General features: G+C 36.8%; 2 protein-coding genes across 5 annotated transcripts; both read right to left on the bottom strand.

The window, feature by feature from the left end:
• Positions 1-283: 283 nt before the first annotated feature.
• Positions 284-10,175, bottom strand: bnipl (BCL2 interacting protein like). 3 transcript variants are annotated; one of them, XM_079469499.1, is made up of 10 exons: positions 10,020-10,175; positions 6,860-6,940; positions 6,101-6,171; positions 5,370-5,618; positions 5,091-5,282; positions 4,847-4,949; positions 4,632-4,763; positions 1,979-2,065; positions 1,779-1,877; positions 284-1,575 (listed from the first exon to the last, which is right to left on the bottom strand). In XM_079469499.1, exons 1-10 carry the CDS (start codon positions 10,061-10,063, stop codon positions 1,551-1,553), a joined length of 1,083 nt encoding a protein of 360 aa, XP_079325625.1. In that variant the 5' UTR covers positions 10,064-10,175; the 3' UTR covers positions 284-1,550. The 3 variants fall into 3 exon arrangements, with proteins under 3 accessions (XP_079325625.1, XP_079325626.1, XP_079325627.1); XM_079469500.1 differs by lacking the exon at positions 10,020-10,175 and adding an exon at positions 8,198-8,334; XM_079469501.1 differs by lacking the exon at positions 284-1,575 and having other exon boundaries at positions 1,778-1,893; positions 10,020-10,162.
• Positions 10,176-10,456: 281 nt separating this feature from the next.
• prune (prune exopolyphosphatase) lies at positions 10,457-19,824 on the bottom strand. Of its 2 annotated transcripts, XR_013787374.1 has the most exons (9): positions 19,624-19,804; positions 16,872-16,976; positions 16,151-16,353; positions 15,560-15,744; positions 15,126-15,284; positions 14,856-14,950; positions 13,292-13,450; positions 11,052-13,173; positions 10,457-10,962 (listed from the first exon to the last, which is right to left on the bottom strand). XR_013787374.1 is itself a non-coding variant. In XM_079468924.1 (8 exons), exons 1-8 carry the CDS (start codon positions 19,660-19,662, stop codon positions 12,763-12,765), a joined length of 1,356 nt encoding a protein of 451 aa, XP_079325050.1. In that variant the 5' UTR covers positions 19,663-19,824; the 3' UTR covers positions 10,463-12,762. The 2 variants fall into 2 exon arrangements, 1 of the variants encoding a protein (XP_079325050.1); XM_079468924.1 differs by having other exon boundaries at positions 10,463-13,173; positions 19,624-19,824.
• Positions 19,825-19,957: the final 133 nt, after the last annotated feature.

The raw sequence follows: 19,957 nt of genomic DNA, 5'->3' as shown, positions 1-19,957 counted from the left end.
CACCAACAACACATAAAGTCTTCCTTTTATTAATGTTTTTTAACATTGTACCCCAAAGTTACTAAAATAATCTGTTATTTAACCTTCCAATAGTTAAGTCTCTATTCCTGTTTATGACTTCAATGCATAAAGTTTCACCTCTCAGCTACCTTCACTTCCTCGCCCTGCCAAAGCTAGTTTCCTGAAAGGCTCAAGAATGTTTCCATGGTGACCATCAAAAGGTCCAAAAATATTTCCTCATTACAATTAACTTCATAAGATATGTGACATCAAAACAATTTATCAAAAAATATGTTTAACAGTACAATCCTTTATTGCCATACATATAGTAAAAAATACATGTTTATGTATGCTGTTGAACGTCCAGTTGACCTTGTATAAATATTTGCACATAGGAGTCTATTAAATGAAAGGGCCATTTTACAAACAGCAGCTAACTGAAGAGAACATTTTCCACCATATTCAATAAGAAAACCCCCTCGGATATATTTTATTATCAATATTTAACATATATACACTAGTATAAACTAAATAACAGATCACCCTACACACTAAAAAGAAATGTTGGTTAAACTTTCTTTTTTAAAGTTACCTGGTTGCATTAAAACGAAACAAAAAAAGATTGGTCAACTCAAAAAGTTTAGTTTTTAAGAGACAAGACATTAAGTAACTAATATTAAGTTGAATTAACTTAAAATGTTAAGGCAACCATTTTTACGTTAACAACAAATAATTTTTCACAGTGCAGAAATAAAATATCCATTTGTTTCTTTCAGCTCTTTGATTCTGCGAGTCATCACCACTGCTAGATTGAATTATGTCCGGATTGAAGATGATTAAATCAGAAAATTTAACAAAAAGGTATAAACTACATAAAATATAACCTACAAACAAAATGTTTTTAAAAAGCAATTCCAGAAAAGTTTAAGTAAAACAAATCCTTGTAATTGCAGGCTATGGAGACAGATGATAGTCTTATTCCAACCGATAATTGTCTGAATCATAGTTTATATGACTTTCAGATAAAGATTTAGACTTACAATGAGACATTGTCACATGAATAAAGCGCCATACAACAATACAAAGTACAACATTATTTAAATATATTCTAATATTTACATTTATATTCTAATATCTAATATTTATGTTAGCTTGGTCAAATCAAATCCATTTTTGGCCACACGAGCATATAAAAAATCTAAACATAAAAAAGTGAGACTCAATTGCCTCAATATTCCCTTCAATTTGGCCAGCTTTAATATGTTCAAAATACCTTTTATGAAGGTATTATCTTAATTTAGTTGTCTATGAAACGCTGTGTTTAGGTTTGTTATGTAACGGTTTAAATCAATGGAGTTCTTTCATTTTACTTGCAGTATTCTCATCATCCGACCAAAAATAGGATGACATAAATGTATCTCTCCTCCAGACACTGTCCTTCTGCTAGGAAGCAGTTTTCTGTCAATGCCCCGAAGCTTGACCTTTAACCCCAGTCACCCCAGTGTGAATTCTATACAGTATCTACGCATCACTGTTTGCATCAGACACCTTCACCTGTTGAGCTGCTCATCATACCTGCAAAGAGAAAAAAAAACATTTGTATTGTCTTTGTATGCGAATTCAAACACAGTATGCATTGAATTCTCAACAAAAAAAAATATATGAAAATGTAATATTATTTTAGCAAAAAGTATGTGTCACTTGGCCATTTACACCCGTGGCTAGGTGTTGTCTAACACTAACTCCACGTGGAGCTGTAATGCTTCATGTGGACTCACTCTCTGATGCATTCTGGGATTTGCAGTTGGTCCAAAGGAACAAACTCAGCCAGTTCCTGCAAGCTGTGCATGAAGCGCATCTTCCTGCCAAACTTCTCACTGCAAGAAGGAAAGACTTTAGACATCAATGCCAATAATCCACACATAATGACTATAACGTTTGATCTCTGCTTGCTGAGTGAAAGTGTATCCGTGCTCACCTGATGAAAGGTTTGATGACTGTGATTAAAGCTCTCACGTACCACGCAGGGTGAACCACAAAAAGACCCTTCAGGTCCTTTCTTAATCTGCAGAGATAAATGACACATTTGACCAAGCAGTTCGAAGAAGAAAATGTAGTCAAATAAATAACATCATATTCTTTCCTTAACTAGAGGAAATTGAGAAATTTGCCAGCAGAACATGACGTCACGAGACTGTAATGACTGGATGGCAGTTGCGTCACCCGTGTGAAAGGGCGAGAGTGAGGCCGGTTGCCTCATACAGGCAGAAACTTGGAGATGCTGGTCTGTTTATATACTATTCCTTTGGTTTCATCGCCCAAGGATAATCTAATGTATCAAGAAATTTCAAGTAACATTTATTTTGGTTTCTTACAGATATTATTAAGGGTTTGGGTTGTTGTTAAACGAACAGTTCACCCAAACCCTCGAGATGTTCCAGATCTGTCTTTGTGTGTACTATGTAAAGAACATAGTAGGAACATTTCATTTGTTAATTTCTTTGTTGTGTTGAACACAAAATAAGATATTTTGAAGAATGTGGGAGAGCAAAAAAGTTCTGCGGCACTTTTGACAACCATTGTAATTTTTCCTACTATGGTAGTCAATGGTGGTCAAGAACTGTTTAGTTGCAAGCATTCTTTCACACATCTTTCTCTGTGTTTATCAGAACAAGTAATTTATACAGATTTGGAAAACTTTGAGAGCGAGTAAATGATGACGGACTTTTTATTTCTGGGTGAACTTTCCCTTTAACGAAGAAAGTTGAATTCATTTAGTAGTAATATCATCCAAGTACTCTAATAGATCACAGAAAACACACATTCTGTGTTTTTTTAAATGCAGAATTTGTTCCCGACTGTGACCTTTTCCTAAATATATAAAGTGGGCAAAGTTTTCAGAAAGAAAGTATCCAAAATAACAGAAATTGATCATAGGGGATTTTCCACCATTTAACAGTTCCTTTTAAAATCTATGATATCATGTCTGACAATGTTTGTTTTGTGGTTTTTTCTTCCTCCGTCTGTACAGTCGGCAGCGTGATTTCTGAGAGGACACCTCATGCAATGATTCATAGTTAGTGGGAACGACAGGTCAGGCTGTCTTTAAACATCCCAGACTCTTAATATCCTCATTTCTTAAATGAATCTCACATGTTAAATTATAGAAAAGTCCCTGAATTCACTGGGTGTACAAATTCCTCACATAAAACATTTTGGGGTTTTACCTTTGTGCGAATTCATGCTGAGAATGCAATGAACTACAACTGTAAAAACCTGGGCCAGAATATTGAAAAATTAGACATACATTTATTATCGAAAGGGAGGTTAAGGTGCCAGATTCGTTTTTCGATTTCTCACCGTATTCACTGTCAAGAAAATAAATAAAATCAGCTCAAATAAATGTTTTTGTCCCTTTATCTGTTTGGTAAATAGTTTGTCAGCAATTATTCAAATGTGACCCAGTCTAAAGTATCAATCTAATGACTGTATTTCACAATATATGTAATCTTTGACACAGCTTTAGTCAATATTAAAGATATAAATAAGAATGATCTTTACATTATGTAGGAAGATTTTATGTTAAAAACTGTAATAAACAAATAAGTGAAAAGATAGATCTGACATGTTGATATAATTTGAGACTGTACTTTATCACTTACATAAGTAGTCTTATTTATATTCATTCATATGACTTTCATTACGAACAGCCGCACTGGCATTAGAAAGTACAGATGAGCTACAAAACGAATCCTCCATGACCTACACGCTCGAACAATTTCTAAATATATCCAAAAAACCATCAGAGCTGAGAAAGGGTCAGAGGTTATCTCTGGAATGTCTGACAGAATTTTGATAACACCACTATCAGCGTACGAGTCCACAGCATTCCTGTCATATTTCATATGAGAGGTATGAAGAAAGAGAGTAGACTGCTTCTCATGTCTTACAGGAACTCAACTGAGGGCCACCACATTCAGATCACAGGCGCCCTCTACTGGAACTCTGATATATTTGCTTATAGTTTCCTATATTTTATGAAGTTAGCATCACCTAGAGCAATTGCGAAAGAGAGAGTTGTTTTTAAAGATCGTTCCCTGACATTGGTCGGAGATTACAAAGTGTACAGTAATTTGTGAAAGGATTTCCGAAAACAGATAGTCCGGCTCCATAACCCATGTCATTGGTTAAACAAGGTTTCTATGTAAGGCTGGTCAGGATGCTTAAACAAACAAGACAAATGTTTTTATAGCAATAGCCACAAAGCCATAGTGTTTACATTTCATGTGAAAATCGAGCTAGTGAAAATGTTTACTTTGTAGAGATTATTTGTCTCATATTAAACCGAAATATGAGTAGGCATTTTAGAATCAAAGTTAGACCGTTCACCTTCATTAGAGTTTGAGATTTAAGCAAATATTATGAGATGTGCGTAGATACAGGTATTGCAAGTAACACATTTCATTTGGCCTGCTAACCTTTTTTTATTATTTTACCTTTTTTTACACTAAAATTGGACGTTTTATTCATTTTTCATCTTGTTGTAAAAGGCCAATAATCTTATACAAAATTTTCTTCATAACTAAAGTTATATACATAAATAGAAATATTTGTTCTTGAATTTGACTTACCTTCTGTCAATGGACATGTAACATTGCCTGAGCCATTTAATGCCAGGCATCTTACTGCGAGGAGCCATGCCACACAAATACACAAGTATGTAGTTCTCCGACACCATCAGGTCCAACGTGCCAATGATGTACCTAAATCCAAATATAAATCATGATTATACTGACAAAAGAAATGGGTGCACGGTTAAAAAACACAGCATTGGGATTGCAGTTACCTGAAGAGATTGTCCATCACATATTCATAGTGTTCTATTGTATTTTCTGGTAGGTAGCAGGAGGTAAACATGACGATGGCTGTAGATCCGTCCCCATAATACCCTTCAAAGATAAACAAATATTCATCATTTAATTCTCCTGTAAAGCTGTTTTGTAACAATGTAACATTGTAAAAAGCGCTACATAAATAAACTTGAATTTAACTGAATCGTGTTGATCACAGTTTGTCCCCAAACAGCTCACCTCCATGGGAGAGAACTTGGAGGTAAGGTTCCAGAACACCCATGTTGACTTGGTAGTCCTGCCCGCCAATTTGGAAGCGTCTCCATCGCACACCATTATTGTCCACCTGATCCAACTCCAAGTGTCCCATTTCTGCATGATCCAGCAAACTGCCCTTCCTGACCGCTGCTTTGCCCATTTTAGGAAGATCATCTGCAATAAAGAGATTTACAATACAATCTGAACAGTTTCTCAAGTAACAACCACATATGGCAATTCAATGCTAAAACTGTTTTATACCTTCCCACTCCAAATCTCGCATACTGTCTGGAAAGTTGCAAGACTCGCTGTCTGAAGGTGTTTCTAAGGCCTCCAGGTTAATATCCAGGTCTGGATCATCGTATGACGGCGACAGGGCAGAAGCTTCAAACTCGTCTGATTTCATACTCCGGTCGGTAGAGATTTTGTCCAAAGTTAGACTAAGAGCAGGTGCCACTAGACGCTTCTTTCTGACACTGTTGCCTGTCAGAGCCAGGCTGGTTGGTGGGACTAGCAGAAACAAAGTATAAAGAGACGAAACATGTTTTTTTAACCCCAAACAAATTACTCAAGCACTGCTTACTACCACCGTTATTTTGTTTAGGGTTGAGGTTATGGGAAATTATACACAAAGCCACAATAATAAAATGCAGAAAATGTATTCAAATAATGGGGTGTTGTTACAGGTCTATGAAAAAAATCATTACAAAGCTAAAAAATGTGTTGGAGAAATCGTAAATTAATGCACAAAAAACATTTCAGAGTCGCTCAAACAAAACTCTGGTGGATCTGGTGACTTTGAGCCAACAGGTGACATTATTGTGTGCAATATGAATCAGACGGTCAGGAATAAACAGAGGGTGTGCCGTCAGAGGCTGACAACTACAATAGCACAATCTCTAACAGCTTATCACAAACACACAAAGTCAATTCTGAGGAATATAAAGGGTCCGGATATTTCTAGCAGGTTTGAAATGGAGAAATGAGATTACCAGGCCTGTTACTTTCAGCTCCAGGGCTTTCATCTTCATCATCAGGACCGTGTGAATCCTCAGGAAGTGGCCTAAAACATACATCACAGCATTTACAATGATCCTATTAAGCATAAATGTAACTCCAAAAGAAAACAAAATATTGTGAGATATAAGTGGGATTTATATAAGAAAATACATTTAATACTGTAAACTCAAAGTCAATAGTCTGCGATATATATTTTAACATTTGCATTTAGTCCCTTAGGAGATGCTTTTATTCAAAGCGACTGGCAAATATATTTTTTTATATAAACAGCCGTGGAAAAATGTAAAGACCATTCCAAATGTTCATTTCATCAGCATTTCTAGAGGTATTGTGGCCATTCCTGTCCAGTGTCTGCTGAATTTCAACAAAATCAAAAAATACTGAAAAAATACACATGATATTTTCTGTTATTTTGAACTGTTTCTCCAGTTTCCATTTTCTGCAAATAAATGCAAAAACAAACACTATTTTTATTTGAAATTTCTGAACAAAAAATAGTTCATGATCATTTTACCTAAACACATAACTATAACAATTCGGAACTGGTCGCTAAATGTTTTCAACCGTTTTATTTGTTATAACTTATTTTTTTGAAACACAGTCTTTGTGAATACAGTATGTCACCATAAATAAGTCTCATAATCCATTTCAGAGTCATTGTAGTTCCATTTGTGCTCAGTGAGAGATGGACACAGATGAAGGTGTGTGCTTGTCGGAACAGTGATTATTACCTGGGAAATTCCTCGTCCTGCCACTCCTCCCTGAGCTCCATGTCTGGAATGAAGTCAGATGTCTTGCTGTTTTCTGAATACCTACAGGACAAATTGAAACAGTTTTAGGGGGACTGCCTCTTAAACTCTGACACAAAAAGCCAACATCCTCTGGAGTTAAAGTAAAAAGGTTCTGGTTTGTCCGACTCTCAATATATTGATATAGCCCTTAGGAAAATGCTTCTAGGTTTTGCTTTTTGATACAACGCCAGGCAGATTGAGATGTTCAGTAAAAGACTGAAGAACAACACTATTGATCGTAGAAGAGCAAAAAGCTGCCTGTACTTAAGAATTCTCCTAATAAAATTGAGAACAGGATTTCCATCCAGTGAATATCACTCAGTACAATTCAATCTCGGACGGTGGATACACAAAACTGCCCAGTTTTTTAGATGAACAACTTGCAGTTTGGCCAGGTGGAAGCAAGAGCCAGCCCTGGAAGACATTTAGACTAAATCAACATTCAAAACTGATCAAAATGAGTCTAAGCAAATACTCTACTCTTCTGCACTATGGTTCCCCCTAAAACCATCAACATAACAGACACTTTCGTAAATAACAACAGAACAAAACACTCTACGTTATTAAGTCTTTCTGTTTTCTCATCTTGATTAAAAATGCCTTATTTAACACTTGGTTCCCAAGTTTACCTTCATTATTCAGCCATGCAAAGCATACGTTGTACGTGACTTTGTCTTCAGAAAACAAGGAGCAAAGTTCTATACGGATATAGGCTGATGGACTGAATACTATCCTTTACTATACATTTTTTCATAAATACTAACCACCATTTTATAGATTTAACTGTCGTGTAATGTGTCATTTGAGAGGACGAAAACACAGACGACGCAAGAGTGACATAAGGCATTTAGCCACTATAAGAAATGTAACATATTTTCTGCCATAATTATTAGTTAAAACATGAATTGATGATCGTATTGATGTAAAAATCCTTCTCTTTATTTCATTGCAAGTACATACATTCCCAATTTACTGAGGCGGGGTTGAAATGTATGCTTTGAGTTTTTTGGGAATAAGGTAAACATTGGTACACTGCATATGACCAAATATTACACTATTGAAGTCACAGATCATAACTCTGCCATCAAAATTTCTATTTTACGTGAACTAAAATAAAAAAGAGCTCCATATAAACAGATAAGAAGACATTTAGAGCATCTGAGAGCATGTTGCAGCAGGTTTTATTTAAAACAGGGCTGTGTAAAGCTGGCTAACGCCCGTCACATCGCTCTCCGTGGACGTATGTAAATAATGACAATGTCAACATGCTGAACTCACCTTCTTACCGCGGACGCAAAATAAGTGCGTGTCAAAAACAAAGCGCTTTTTCAATTAATAAGAACCGAAGCATTGTGTTATCATTTGTTTATAATTATGTTGTTCGCTTTCCGCCTTTAAATCGTCCAGCTCGATCCTCTACTTCTCCAAAGCCAAATACCTACATGCCAAACGTAGAACCCGTCCAGCCAATCGGAGCGCGCCTCGCACGATGACGTTCTCTTTACACCTGAGAGGTGTTCGGTAGCCCCGCCCACAAACCGAGCTCAAGGTGAGCTGTATAAAAGCATTTTAGAGATGCATTTTTTGATTCATAAACTCAAAAGGCTACAAAATTCATCGTAATGACCACAATGTCTGAGGCATTTTGTTATTACTGTTATTATTATTACTAAAGGCCTAATTACTGTTATTACTACTATAAAACCCTAGAAACACAATGAAAGTTGACCTTCAAATGAATATATATATTGATAGATTTATAGTTTGATAAATTTTGTGATTAAAAACTACACTACACCATGCTACACGCAGACAAAATAATGTTGGGCGTGAAATAAAACCAGTTCTTGTTCCCACCTCATGCATTTATTTTAACCTATTGTTTCATCATCACATGTGATAAATACACGTGTCACAAATTACCAGACAATCTGGTTTTTTTAATGTGATTCTGTCTGTCATATGTGAACCATAACTTAACCTGTTCATTTGATGTGCGGCTAGCATGAAACACATCTATCAGATCTGTCTGTGTATCAAACCTGTGACAGTGGAACATACACTATACGAATGTTAGACTAAAGACTGCTTACATTAGCATCTGATTCAACCATTCAAGGCAGACAGACAATAACAATACATTCTCAGGAATCTCAGCTAAATGTTAATCTTTCCTTATCGTCTTAATAGCACATCATATAAAATGTCAAATAATATTTTAGGCAAACAATTGTTAATGAGAAATTATATTTGTGATATAACTCTTACTTCAAAATACTGGTTGTAAAACAACATAGATGTGCTTGTAAGATACTTCAGTGATACAGTCTGATATTTACGGTTGCAATAAAGGCAAATTTCAAGCTTGTTTTGTCTGGGCATGAAGGGGCACTTGGTGAAAATAACAATACATTTTAAGGATTCATGAGGATTATACTGCCGTAAAATTATTGCATAACATGTTTTAACCTCAATGTTAAATTGCATAATCCAAGTACAGATCAAATGAGTTATTGAAGTGGCACTGATGGAAATTATACTTATATATAATTTCAATGGAAAGTTAAAATTGTTTGCATTTCTTAAAATAATGGAATATTTTTTTCCATTTTAAGCAATTTTCAGTGGCATTTTGAAGCTTTCTCTCTGTATATATCATGAGAAACACAGCAGAGCTTCGAAACCCTTATTGTGTCAGATGTACTGTAAATAGCAAACTAGAGATGTCATGGCGATGTCGTCCAGTGCAGTTACTAGATTTTAATATTTGTCAAGAATGCTGGCGAAACCCCCGGAAATCAGTTTAACTTCAACTTCCTTTTTTTTAAATCCTCTTTCCCCATAACATGATACAGAAGGATTTCATACGAGTCTTACTGTTGTTCACTTCATAACACAATTTCGAATTGCTAAATCAACGGTGCTCTCGTGTTGTTTGTTTTGAGTTTGCCAATGTGTTTTGATCAGGTAAATCCTGAAAACAGAGGCGAGTTAAACGTAACGTAATCACAACATAACATAACATCCGTTCTTTATGTTCCTTCGACATCTATGGGGAGAGTTTTTACATAAAAAAGTGAATTTAAATGTAAAGACTTACCCATTTGGCATGTAACCTTCTGTTAGGTCTGAGTAAGTCCCCATAACAAATTTTGTTCAAAGAAAGGATCTAGATTAGAAATGCACTCAGTTAAAGATCATAAGTGGGGCCGAGCGGTTTCATTAGCTTCCCCCAATAATACAAGACAGTATCTATGACTGTATCTGGTGTCTTGTGTGAGGAGGGAGCTCACCCTGACTGTCACTACAGGTTTTTCAACATTTCTGACTTCTGCTGACTGCACTGTCCATTTCCCATTGGCTCAGCCGCTCTGAGCACTTCTGCTCCCCCACAGGGAAGGTTGGGAAGGTGGAGGAAGCAGCAGCGAACAGGCATGGCTGCATGGTCCTAATACCCCTGAGATTAAAAACCTCTTCCATGGACTTCATATCTTGCATGTATAATACAATGTGTACAAAGAAAATAGTTATACAAATCAAATAATGAACAGGAGTTTATTCATATTCAGTGTGCATTACAAAGTTTGAGATTTGAAATAAAAAAGGCTTTTGTATTAAAATATATGTGATACCGGGTGCTTCCGAATGTCCAGCTTCACAACAATAACAGCACACGAAAATCTGTACCTTAAAATGTCACACCATGAGTTCTGATTTGTCATTACATTGGTGTTTTACAGTTTGGCTGAATCATTTGCCAATAAAACAATGTGCTATCATTTTTCCTGAGGCAGCATGCAGCAATGCTCTGTATTCACCATCACCAGTCATGGTTTAACAGTATAGTATACATAACACAGAGAAGTACCCTACAACATCAGAATACAATCTCATATCATATGCTACAACTTCAATACCAGAGGCCAACATCTGTTCAAACTACACTTACATTGTCATAAACCATATGTTAAAGGGGGAGTTCAACAAAAAGATCTACAATGTGTGGAATTTGTTTATGTGCGATAAACGAACCAAAATACCGACTTTAATCGATATATTCTCCTCTGTTTTGTCAGTGTATGGCGCGATATATGGAATATATCGATTAAAGTCGGTATTTTGGTTAGTTTACAGACATAAAGCATTCTTGAGCTTAAAAAAAATTCAATTGAGCCACTATGCGCGGATGGGACCAATTTAACGATGTACTTTTCAGGACCTTGGCAAAAACCATGATGTCTATAAGGAGGCCTGGAAATCTCTTGGATGTCTCCTAAATATCTTCATTTGTGCTCCGAAGACGCCGGAAGTTCTCTAAACATGTTTAACATCATGTGGGTGAGCAAAATATCACACAAAGTAGAATTTTGGGTGAACTTCCCCAGATGCTTACACACCTGTAAATACACTGCAACCCATTAACCAAATTATATAGCAGAAATAACCAACTTCTTTCCAAGAGGGCCGCAGGACGCAATACCCTTTTTAATTCGTAACAGTTTTACAAGGCGGCTTATTCGCATGAAAATGTAAAGTTACTAGAAAAAAGCAATACGGAAGCCCCACCCCTACCCCCTTGCTTAAATGTACAAATGAGACCATACGAATTCATACAAATGAATCGTAAAAACGTTACATTTTTGCAGTGGGATTGTGTTGGTTTAATACACCTGGACCTCCAGAACTGGAGTTGGATAGCTCTCTATATGGGACCTCTTCACACTTTTAAGCTTAAAATATATGTAGCCTTAACCTAAATCAATAAATTATACAAGCTAAAATAATAAAACGTATAAGGGAATACTAAAGATAGATTCAAAACTATCATTTTAAATTATGAAATGCTTAACATGCCTCGCACTGATTCACCTAAAGGTTTGGATCCTCTTGCCTTTTACTAAAAATGAGATTTTAGCCATCAGCATTTGAGCTAACATATATTAACATCTGCAAGTGGCCACATAAGGATTGGACTCGTTTTGCATCACTTACAATCACTGGGAAATGTGTTATTAACCTTACATATGAACCACATCTGTGGCACACTCTTGATTACGATACACAAAACGTTTTACTAGTACCTCAGTTTGCAAGAATAAACCGGAAACATGTTTACAGTAACCATTGAACAGCCCAAAGAGAACATTTGGGAAAATACCTTCTTTGTTTACATCTATGTCACAGAGTATCTTGTTTTTCATTGTTGCATTTAACATTATGACACCTCACTGGATGACAGAAAATTCAGGACAAACTTTAAATGTGCTGACATCTTGTTTCAAGTCGGTGAAAATACAGGCAGCACAAAGAAAAGGGTCAAAACCTAAACTATACTACAAAGAGTGACATTACAGAAGTTCGCCAGGGGCATCTGAAATAACTCAAATGGTTTACTTTTCCAGATTTTTTACAAGCACTGAATGAATGTTGTCAATCATTGAAGATTAAATTCGTTCGTTTAAGATATTCACAAAACGATCTGAACACTGTTAAAAGATGATGTGCGTCAAAGCCACACCTTATCAATCTAAATAATTAGGGACAAAATATGAATATGAATAAGCCCAATTAATAAATATGCCATTTATCATCCAGCAATCCAGACTTGAGCAACTTTTATGATAAATATTATGCATGTAATGCTGCATTCAGTATACCAATCCTTAAAGTCCAAAGAAAGGTCTCTTTTGACCTTGTTGTACCAGTTTACAGACGAAAACAAGTGCAGCTTCATTTTCTCACCCTTGAGCACCACTGCTGTATATGCACTGCATCTGTTGGAGGTCATAAAGGACTGGCCTTCTCCAGCTCCTATGATGACTCTTGTCACAACAGCTCCTTCATCACTGTCCGTCAGTAGACTTATCCTCCATGCTGGCCATCTTGCTAACTTTCACAAACAAAACCTCTGGACTGATTTTCGGCAGGCCATTGTCCAAAGGACAGCCTTCAACCAGACTGTTCATCGGCGTTGGGGGGACTTGGGTATCGTCCTCGTTCCCAGCATCCTCCGCATATTGCTGTGAGTCACTCTGGTCATGATTGCATTCATCATCCAGATCCAAGTCCTCCATGTTTCCGCTTTGAAATACTTTACTTTCCCACTCCTTCAGGAAGTCTGTGATTATAGGAAATACCTTCTTGCGTGATGCCAACGTGTTACGCTGTATATAGGTTTTGACATCCGAATATGGACTGCCCATTGGCTTAAGATCCAAACTGGGGTTTCTGGCTTTTTCTAGTGCTTTACAGATCTATAAAAAAAGGTATATGAATATGCAAGAGTCAGAGGTTGAGTAAATTACTACATTTTGGTGATTTTTGATCATTTGGACGGACAGTAAATAAGCTCGATTTTAACTTTAGATGTACCTCTTCCCTGTAGACAGTGCTGGAACTGTAGATAGCAAGCTGTCGGAAGGGCTCCTTGTTTTCAATGAAAGAGATTGTCATGGCAACCAGTAGGTTATAGTTGTGATTGTGGCAGAACTCAGACAGGTCTTGCTGCAGGCAACGCCTCTGTAGAAACTCCTAAAGACAGGAAAACACATTTGAGCACGACCTTTTTGATGAAGAGGTGTGCTAACATGCGGTGTAATCGGTGGGTGTGTGCAAACAACTGCCCAGCCCTGCGGTGGGATTGGGTGTGTCTTGGAACTTGGATTCAGTTGTGCTTCAGGAATACTGAAGCGTTCATGAGTCATGAGGATCGGCACATTTTGTGCCCACAACAAGAACTCCTCACATTTAGTAAATCTACATTTCCTCTCTCGCTTTGTGGAACCGAGTACTGAGGTTAACACACAACACAAACACAAGACTCGCTTTACTGAAGAGGAAACATGTAATTTGCATGTGATCATGTGAATTTAATTCCGAAAAAGCGAAGCAAAGACTTAAGAATTGAGCAGTTTATTATCAACTAATAACTAATATTATCTTTAGGGATGCACCAACGGATCAAACACAAATTTTAAACAGGCATTTACAAAATTAAATAACTATTGTTATTCATAATAATTGTACATAATTGAAATACAATTGTATATTTTTATATGAAATCTATGAAGACACTTTCAGCGGCAACAACGTAAACAAACGTTATGTGTCCCAAACTTAACTTCCGGTAGAGCCAGGGGTCTCCAACCTTTTTGTATCGAGGGCTACTAAAATATCTAAAATCCTCTAGAGGGCTACTTGTTGCTAACATACTTTCAAACTTTAAACATGTGATGCCTTATTTTTACGCTCACAGAACCAAATTCAGTTTCCTTATATTAAAGAATATATTAAAGCTTATAACACTTGCTTATAATAAACTTTCATGACGATGTAGCACTTGGCTGACCGGTATAGTCACAGATTTATTATCGGTGAGCCCTGTGTTTAGCGGGCACCTTACAGAGTTCATGTGGGCTACCAGGTGCCCACGGGCACCACGTTGGAGACCACTGCGGTAGACCTTTACAAAGAATCAATAACTGATAAGTAATTTTAATTCAATACAATGAATATAGAAAATAATATTCATATAAATAATATACAAAATAGATTGTTATATTATAATCAAACACAGACCGGAAGTTAACTTTGGCCCAGGTGCGTGCGTCTGATGAAACAGTCTACTGTATACATAATGTGTCCACATATAATGCTAATATTAGTAATATAACAATATCTATTTAATTTCTCTTTTTATAATTCCTGTTATACAAGTTACACATTCAGAAAACAGATAATGTTTTAATGGAAATGGCTAGAAGCAATTGCAACCATTCAAATAAGCGTTTTACATTTGTGTGTGGTTAAATACTGCTTTTTAAAAGCACAATAAAAAAAACTGTTCTTATGACCAAAGTACCACAGAATTTTCATAAAACTGCAAACAGCCAAACTTTCACAAATAGACGCATCACTAGTACATAACATTACTGACCTCTAGTGTCATATAAATGGAACTGACAGCCAGTCGTAGATCTCCACCAAATGCACCTTTCATGTCTTTTAATAGCATCTGTTCAGTGGAGAGACCTGATACACAGAACCACATGACATATTTAACCTGAACTTGATCTCATTCAGTATATTTGACCTATCAGGTCTTGGGCTAGTTAATTAAAATAAACAAGTCCAGTATTTTTATTTTGACTATAGACAAGTGTTAAGGATATTTGATATATTAACAACTCAATAAATATCCTCTGACCTGATACATCAAACTTGGCATTCTGTAAGGATTGAAATAGGGCGCCCCTCGGGGGCAGCTTCGGAAAACGGTTCTCCAAAAAGATGGTGTACTGGCTGTCCTTAGGGGTGACTTTACCAGCCTCAGGCGCCATGTTTACACAGTCTAGGATAATGGTACCTGTCAACAGAAAGCAAACATACATTTCACAAAAGGGTGCACTTCGTAACATTAGCAAGATGTTTATCTTTCTGCTGACACTGATTTAGATATCACATTGTGTCAAAACAACAGGGTGGTATTTCTAAATAAATTCACTGTGGATAATCTCCAACAGCTAAATGCCCCGGAACCATTCTGGGTCCATCTATAATGTCTAACGGTGTCTAGCAAATAAAACAGCAGTCCTGCTGCTAGAGCAGACATTCCTTTCCATGTTTATCCATGACACTCACCGTATAAAAGCAGAGCCACTTGTTGGTCAAGCAGGTCAGGCGCTTTTTGGGCGATGCGCTCCGTCACCAGAGTGGCACAGGAGCCTACAGTCTCCACGGTGACAGAGCATGAGAGAGATGAAGGCCTTTGATTGAGGCGATGGTCAATAACTTCCACCACGGCGTCTTCAAGCTCCCTGTCAGAGCTGTAGATAAAGAAATCTTTATTTATTTTTGATCTTCCCCCAAGAACTGTAGTTATTACTCATATTTATACAGGTACATCTAAAACAATTGATTTATCATGAAAAAAGAAGATATTTCTTGTCACTCATTTCAGAAAGTGAAACCCCTATATTATATAGATTCATTACATATAGAGTGAAATATTTCAAACCTTTATTTCTTGACATTTTGATGATTATGGCTTACAGATAACGAAAACCCAAAAGGCTTGAAATATTTCACTTTATGTGTAATGAATTTATATATTATATGGGTTTCTTGCTGTAATGAGTGACAATAAACATTTACCTGTTTCATGATTTAATCTTTTTTAGATGTACCTGTATAAGAGTATTTATTGCATATCTGTCTCAACAGAATACTGACCTGGGCAGAACGTTTTGGTCAACAAGTGTTAGTGTCAGCTGTTTGGCCTCGTGCAAGCTATGAAGATCCACCTCGTCCCTGAAGAGCAGATGGTCATGAGACAGACCGCTCTCTCTTAGCAGAAACATGCTGTCTGAACGCAGGGGAAACTCCCGACGTGGGATATTGAGTACAGGCACTGGCACCCTTTTAGAGTCCAAAGTCTACGACAGGTAAACAATAGTGATGAGCAAATCAATAACCCTCCATCTCCAGTACAGAATCATTAAAGAGACAGAGCAATTAGAAAACAGAGCATTTAAAATGTGCATCAGCATCACAGATCTGTTTCATGAAAACAATACATTGTTTACAAAATATACAGAAAACGTTAAACGTTTAGCATTTTATAACAAGGATGTATTTGTTAGCATTAGTAAATGCATCAACATACACAATAACAATGAGCAATATTGTTTCCGCATTTATTGCTCTATTAATCTAACAGATTTTAATAATGTATGACTAGTGTACATGCTGAAATCAACATGAATTTAAGATTAATAAACGCTGTAGAAGTATTGTTCATTGTTACTCCATGATAGCTAATGCATTGACTGATGTGAACAATACAACCTTATTTGAAAAAAAAAGAAAATATACAGGTTTTACGCACAAATCTGTGTATACACACGGTCAGTGAATAAGACCCGCTGAGTGTACTAGGTTGGTCATAGCATACCTTTGAAAGAAAGTAGGCGAAGGTCAGGGCTGATACCATAGAGTCCATATCACAAGCCTCATTCCCCATTACGACATGCAGCCCTGGGCTGTCCTTACAACAACCCTGAGAATGAAGGAGAACAACGTCACAGACTGCTGGACTTTTATAGGACAAAAATAAAAGTATAAATCACAAGAACAGAATCAGGCCTGGTTGCCTCTATAAAACCAAGCTGATGAACAACAGTAAAATAAGAACTCAGTACTTGGTTAAACAAAAATATCAAACCCTCAAATAAAACCAACATGAAGCTAGAGTAATGACCCAGGAGCACTTTAACCCCTAGATATGATCTACAAAGTCAATGCATTTGAGCAATTCCATGCAAATGTCAATACAAACCTTTTTTAGGTTTTAACTTTACTAAAGTCAATATTTGGCGGTTAATAGCAGTGCACATTAAAATAAAAATAAATAAATATAATATAATATAATAAATATAATAATTTATATTTTAAGATTAGACTCCAAAAGCATAACACTGGAATTGCTCATTGGAAGACTAAAATAAATGAACAATGACAGGTTTCCTACAACAAAAGAAGGAGAAAAAGGCTTGCAGTAAGCTACACCTCGATCTTAAAAACATCAAACAGAAACAATAGATTGCCAGTGACGTCTTTAAATCCAGCTCCACCGTGATCCATCCCACAAACCGTGTTGAACTCACCTTTACGACAACCCAGTAACTCTATATCACTAAGAGCCAGTGAGAGGTGGGGTGCAACGTGCCAAAGCTAAAACACATTCTGTGTCTTCCTACCAGATACAAGACGGCACACATGTATTCTCTATAACATTTGAACATAATATGTGCTAAAACAGGGAATTAGACTAAACTAATTTTGTGCTGCTTTCGATTGACATTAGTTCTTAATGACACCACCCAAAAATAATACAGCCATATGATAGCTCTGTCATTACAGGAGCTTGACTCCTATTACTTTCATCGCGTAAAAAACAAGATGAAGAGCATTTTAAATAGAATAACTCTGAATGTATCCTCCTGGTCCCAATAAACCTTTTATCCCTCTTTACAATGACTCCCACAGTGTTAATGTGCATTGAAGCACGAAAAGGCTATCTGTGACATCACGATCAAATAATGTACTCTGATCGGAGCGGCCCACCAGGATTTTCTGTAAATACTGAACGACAGACTGTTTGGTCAACATAGACTGAGATCACAGCTGGCAAAGGTCAGAGAACTTGGACGAGGGTTTGGGCAAGCGCTTCTCTCTCTCTTTCTCTTTATCGTGAGACAATCATCATCAAAAATCTTGTTGGATGGGGAAGTGCTCGAAAAACATGCCTACATGTGCGTAACTGAGGGGCCGGATGGGAAGTTAGCCACAGCGATGTGAAATGGACCACGGGACAGTGAGCAAACAGTACAGGACCACTGGGTCTTGGGTCAACAGAACACTGTTTGAAAGAGCACTTGGTCCGCCAGCACGCTCTATATTTGCAACCCTTATGCTTCATTGCAGCCAAAAGCCACTTTAACCTGTTTGCTTGCTGTTTTCCCTTTTTGTTTCTTAAATCATTGACTAAATTAGTTACAGAACCCCTCTCTGCGTGCTTCTATTAGCTGAGAGTTACACTTTCAGGTAAAACACTAAGTAAACAGAGTATGTCTTCCCGACAGTGGATGACCGCAGGTGTCACAGTGTTTGGCTTTGAAACAACAGTGTTTAGGGTAGAGAGATGCTGTAAGGATCATATGCACCAGCCAGCAGGTATTATTGTCTCAGCAAACAGCTTTAACCTTCAGTTGTGAAATGGAGAACATTAAGTTGTAAATCTAGAAAAGTGGGAATGGCTTTTTTTGACTCACAATGACCGTTTTTTAAATCCTCAGCATATAAGAGCTCAAAACAAGACAGAATTGTGTCAAACATCCCTTAGAAAAACAATCCTTTAAGATTATATGGAAAAAAATGTATTTATAATATACCAATCGTCTAAATGATTGAGAACTACAGTGGACTGTAAACATATTTGTGAAAAGGTAACAAATAAATAAGGTGTTATCTTCAAGCAACCCTTACAAATTGAACCTTGGTTTACTATAATAAACACAGTTTAACTATATAATTCATAGTAAAGCCATACATTAATACATTTACAATGTCTTACTATAGTAACCCGAGCTCAACAATGATATTTATAGTACAACTATAGTAGGCTAATACATATGGCAATCCACCCAGCAAAAACACTATACGTTTACTATAATAAACCCTTTTTTCTAAGAAAAGATTGCACAATCTCAACTAAAGTCAAGTCAGTTAGCAAAAACCAGTTTGATGGGTTTGATATGTTCAACATCAGTACAGTGGGGAGAAAGTTAGTCTTCTTAAGTTGTTTAACTAAATGCAACTATGTCCAAATACATTCTGGGGCCACTGTGCAGGAACCTCAAAACACTGACCCATAAAATGTGAGCGTATAGGACAGTTTCTTGAACAATACATGACACGTTTAACACTAAATAAATAAAACAAACATGTGGTCATCGCTGTCATTGGCGCAAATGGCCAGTATATGCGAAAATACCCGAAGCATTATTTTACGATTGTGCAATGATTTACTGCAAACAATAATCGTTATGAAGGACTCAAAACAAACAGTGTATGCAGTCACGACATGATCACGTTATAAGTGCGTAAAATGGGTGAAACCAGCAGACCACGCGCACTAGTCTTACCTTCAGGACGTCGCGACAGCTCCGTAAATAAGCCTCCATTGTCACAAGGAGCCCGAAGGTTTTCACGTAGCGAAATATGCTCCACGCGTGTAAAATACTTTAAAGTACCTCTGAAATGTGTACGTCTCGGTGGCTCACTGTGCGCTCGATATGACTGTGGAATTTAGAGCTTTGCAAGAACGTAAACCCGCGTGAAACCGTGACGCAAAGAGGTAACACTGTGGGAAGTGTAGTTCTTTTCCGCGCACAGTTGGACTACATTTCAATCACGTCTGAGGCCTGTCTATTGTTTTAGGATGGACATTTTTTATATTTAAATATATTCTAGCTTTTA

The sequence above is a fragment of the Barbatula barbatula genome, assembly GCF_947034865.1.
Source record: "Barbatula barbatula genome assembly, chromosome: 12".
Taxonomy (NCBI): Eukaryota; Metazoa; Chordata; class Actinopteri; order Cypriniformes; family Nemacheilidae; genus Barbatula; species Barbatula barbatula.
This window is presented reverse-complemented; position numbering and strand designations above follow the sequence as displayed.